The sequence below is a fragment of the Poecilia reticulata genome, linkage group LG4 (genome assembly GCF_000633615.1).
Source record: "Poecilia reticulata strain Guanapo linkage group LG4, Guppy_female_1.0+MT, whole genome shotgun sequence".
Taxonomy (NCBI): domain Eukaryota; kingdom Metazoa; phylum Chordata; class Actinopteri; order Cyprinodontiformes; family Poeciliidae; genus Poecilia; species Poecilia reticulata.
The window spans coordinates 25527293-25531880 of NC_024334.1; the positions used below are offsets into that span (position 1 = coordinate 25527293).

Genomic DNA, 4588 nt, shown 5'->3' on the forward strand with positions numbered 1-4588 from the left:
GTCCCTTAATGGGGTTGGGAGGGTTGCTGGTGCCAATCTCCAGCTAACGTTTCGGGCGAGAGGCGGGGTACACCCTGGACAGGTCGCCAGTCTGTCGTAGGGCAACACAGAGACACACAGGACAAACAACCATGCACACACACACACACACCTAGGGGCAATTTGGAGAGGCTAATTAACCTGACAGTCAGGTTTTTGGACTGTGGGAGGAAACCAGAGTACCCGGAGAAAACCCACGCATGCACAGGGAGAACATGCAAACTCCATGCAGAAAGACCCCAGGCTGGGAATCGAACCCAGAACCTTCTTGCTGCAAGGCAACAGCTCTACCAACTGCGCCACTGTGCAGCCCAGTGGTAGTAAGTCCCAACTTTAGGATGGTTTCCATCCTAAAAAGGATGGAAACCATCCTTTTTAGTTAAGGATGGTTTCCAAACCATCCTTAACTAAAAAGATATATTATTATCTACGAATTATAATCTACGTGTTAGCCTGGTCTGGAGCAGGTTAGCTTCACAGAATAAATCACCATAACTTCTTAGTTACTGCTTTTGTGAAACCAAATCTAAGCTTAATTAAGCCAGGATATCTGGAAACTCATGGCTTAATCCGCTATCCAGGTTTTGTGAAACAGCCCTCAGGTTCTGAGAATAGGCTTAAGCAAACGGACGAAACAAACAAACAAAAAACATATATAGGTTAACAGTGTAGGGAACACATACAAGACTCTTCTTCAATAAAAGTTAATAGTAAAGAATTTAAGTGATGAACAATTCAGATGTTCTAAAAATTCTTAAAACATTTAAAAAGTTCCACCATTTGAATGCTGCTGGCTTATGATGAAATGATGAATAAATATTGTGAAAGGTGGGTAAAATCTGCTGTGACCTGTGCTTGTTCAATAAGCATGGTGAAGAGATTGGATCAAGGCATGCATGACACTTTCTTGTTGAATCTGATGGTTGGAAATGTTACTTAACTTTTAGAACTGTGAAAATCAAACTTAATAGTTTGTTCACTGTTTTGGTTTTTGATATTTATAACCATGTGTGTTAGTAGAGGCCTATGGGGCTTTTTCTATTGTAGTCTGAGCAACCGACGTGATTTTCTCCGTTCAAACTAAGTTTTATAAGCTACGTGAGCAATAGTAAAGAAACAAAAAGTGGCTGATAGTGAAGTAATGTCTGACACTAGTCTATTTTTTAGGTGACACCGCTCAGAATTTGCTGAGGGACGGTAGTGCCCCCGCCTTCACAAGCACAGCGGAGAGCAGGTCCGCTGGCCCCGTTGTGTGAAGCACTGTAGTGGGAGAAGGATCCGCATGTTTATTGTCAGAGTTTGTCGGTGCAGGACTCTTTAGAGCAGACTTGCCAGTCCCACTGCCTCCACCTCCACCCAAACTGGTCTTGCTATTTTCCAGTGTGGGGATAATGGTGCCCAGGGGAGGGCTACCCAACGCGGGCGACCCACATGGCTCCATGCTGGTTTGAGAGCAGCAGAGTAAATTATAGAAAGCTCCTCTCATCTCCCTGCTGGACAGAGTGTATATCAGAGGGTTGAGGGCAGAGTTGAGCACGGCCAGGGCGATAAACCAGTCCACCTTGTAGAGGACCTCGCATCTTTGCGGGCTGCAGCCGACATCGAGCAGGAGCAGAACGAACAAGGGGGTCCAGCAAACGACAAACACCCCAAGAACAATCACAACCGTCCGCAGCAGGACCAGGGAGCAGTCTGAGGGCCGGCTGCTTACCCTGCGGCCACTGGAGGTCACCAGACGGTAAATCCTTATGTAGAGAATGATGATAGCAACCAGCAGCGCGCTGAAGACACTAATGCAGAAGGCGATGTAACTTTCAGCGTACAGTGGCAGAACTGTGGAGCAGGAATCCAGATTGTTCAGGCAGTTCCAGCCCAGACTGGGCAGGGCCCCGAGCAGCACAGACACAACCCAGCATGCTGCCAACATTACCAGGAGTCTTCCTCGTCCGGTTGTTTCATTGGGCCGCAGACGCACCATTGTCATGTGCCTCTCAATACCAATGGCCAAGAGACTGAAGGTGGAGGCGCTGAGGGCCACGAACATGCTTCCCTCTCTGGCCAGCCATTGCTGTGGCGTCAGGTAAAAGGTCTTACTCCCCGAGGTAAAGATATTTACCACGTAGGCCACACCAGCCAGAAGGTCAGACAGCGCCAGGTTTCCAATGAGCAGGTACATTCGGCTGTGGAAGCGCTTGTTCCTCCAGATAGCGAGCAGAACCATAATGTTCTCCAGAATGATGAGCATGCAGATGATTAGCAGCAACACCGTCTTGCAGACGCCCCCGTTGCGAGGTCGATCCAACTTCCCCGAGTGGTTGTAGTGGTTGATGATCACAGTGTTCATCCCCTCCTTGATAACGTTCTCCATCCTTGCTTTCCCAGTCCTGAATCTTCCTCAGCCGCACAGCAGAGGGCGTCACAGCACTGGAAACAGGAGCTGCTCAGCCTGGAAGTGTCACATCAGCCATCCCACCACAGACCTGCCAAACAGGCCAAAATTAGTCATAAAACAAACTTGGTTTTTTTTTGTTTGTTTTTTTTTTTTACAATATTCTGTTTATGAAAACATATCAATTTAAGTAAAGAAAATCTGTCAATAAACCTCTTCAGACCTGATGTTTTTCTAGTGAGCCAAAACATTTGTACTCCTCTTGATCATATAAATAACATGGAAGCCTATCTCATCTTTTTATGTTTTTCTGATATCCATTATAATGGACACTATGACTAAATGATGTCATTAAAATGCAAGTAACAAAATCTGTACTTTTCACATAGATTTCATGTCACAGCTAATCAGGTGTGAGCTCAACCTTTGAAACTGAATGTCTGTATATTTGTTTGTGAAAATGTCAGAATATATCATACAAAGTCTAGTTTTGCCTTTATTCATATATTATTGAACTTTCAAATTTACTGGCATGCTTTTATGTACATTACTGCTAAACATGTAACAGCGGATTACACAGTTATTAAAGCATCTCAGCTTTCCGGGTATTTTCATGTAGTCTAATTTTTCAAGAGAAACCTTGAAGCAGTTTCAGTGTGGGACGAAGCACAGGTGGATTTTGCATTTGTTACAGTAGAAGTGTGTTTTTCCTGTGTAGTGTGGCTTCCTGCATCTGGTGTTCACTGACTCCCCCCCCCCCAGATTTTGTGTGGTACAGACTGACTATTTGATCTGGCAGGACAGCATCACCCATTGATTCACCGTACAGCTTGTACACCTCTCGGTGAGACTCTTTCATAAAACCGGGCAATGGCTTATTTCCTAAATCCCAGCACCCTAGATTAATTATCGCTCTATAATTGGCTCAAGGAAATTTGAGAGTTTATACTTCATCACTGAAAAAAATTAAATAGCATAAAATAATTCTTAAATTCCAAATTGGCCATAAAATGCTTATAGACAGTAACACTGAATAATTAAGCATGGTCAGACTCCTTATTTAACCATCGTATTTGAAGGTACTTTGTAAAACATTTCTACTAGAAATACTTCAAATTATACTGAAAGCACTTTTTCTATATTACTATGAACATGAATTAATATTTTTGATGGAAAACAGATACTTACTCCTCTCTTCTCTAGTTTCATAAAACGCTCCTCTTATGCCTGAAGCCCAAGCATCATTCAAATTATGTATATTTTTCTTGGCTTAAGCCCAGAAAAATAACATATTCATTCAATTGGACGCAGAGTGTGAAGGGATTCATTTAAGAAAAAAGTGCCTTACTGCTGCAGAAATGTAATATTTTAACCAATACAACTTAGGTGTGAGAGACAACAATAAAATCTAAACAAGTCTGACCTAAAAAGCTGAAAAAGGAGACATCAAATATCCTCACTTTGTTATTTTTTGATCTATTTTATGCTACATTAAATTAATAAATTATTATTGAAGCTAAATTAGCGTGGTGGGGGAAAAAAACTGTTCAAAACAGGTTTTTCTCTTGGGGAGAAAAACACCACATCTTTAAGAACCTGTCCTAAGTTTTCCAGAAGTGCGCTCAGATAATAGTCACACATCACAGCATATAAACATTTATTTATTCCACCATATTTTTCGGGAACAACCTTACCTTTCTAAATGCCTTGGTTTCTTTTAAACATCGCAGTAGAGCAGCGAGATGTCTGTGCGAACTGCAGTAAATTTTAAAACGTGGCTCCGGTCCAAAGTGAAGTCAAAAGTCCGTATTTTGAACTTGTGCACTCAGGAGCGTCGTATAGTTCATTATTATCCCGAAAAGATCCAGAGTGAATCCTCTTGTGGAAGTTTTCTGTTTCCCTTTGCGCACAGTGACTTCTCAGTCCGGATAACTCAGCCCACCCCCCTCTTCCTCCTCCTCCTCCTCTTCGCTGCTCCAGCTGAGGCGGGATCTTCCCTGAAACGTTCATGCCTTTCAATTGTGAGTCAGGAGGAACGAACACTCTGCGTGTCAAAATGAACTGTTTTGAAAGAGATGTGCCAATGTGGTTACATATTTGGATTTTCATGGTGAATTCGACTCATTCTGTTGATTCTCAAAATAAAAGTTGCTTGATTTT

The 4588-nt window shown here is 42.7% G+C and overlaps 1 protein-coding gene across 1 annotated transcript; it reads right to left on the reverse strand.

Annotated features, from left to right (window-relative positions):
- Nucleotides 1–282: 282 nt before the first annotated feature.
- s1pr3a (sphingosine-1-phosphate receptor 3a) lies at nucleotides 283–4357 on the reverse strand. The gene is made up of 2 exons (XM_008406958.2): nucleotides 4123–4357; nucleotides 283–2519 (listed from the first exon to the last, which is right to left on the reverse strand). The coding sequence occupies exon 2, from the start codon at nucleotides 2405–2407 to the stop codon at nucleotides 1217–1219; it is 1191 nt and encodes a 396-aa protein (XP_008405180.1). The 5' UTR covers nucleotides 2408–2519; nucleotides 4123–4357; the 3' UTR covers nucleotides 283–1216.
- Nucleotides 4358–4588: the final 231 nt, after the last annotated feature.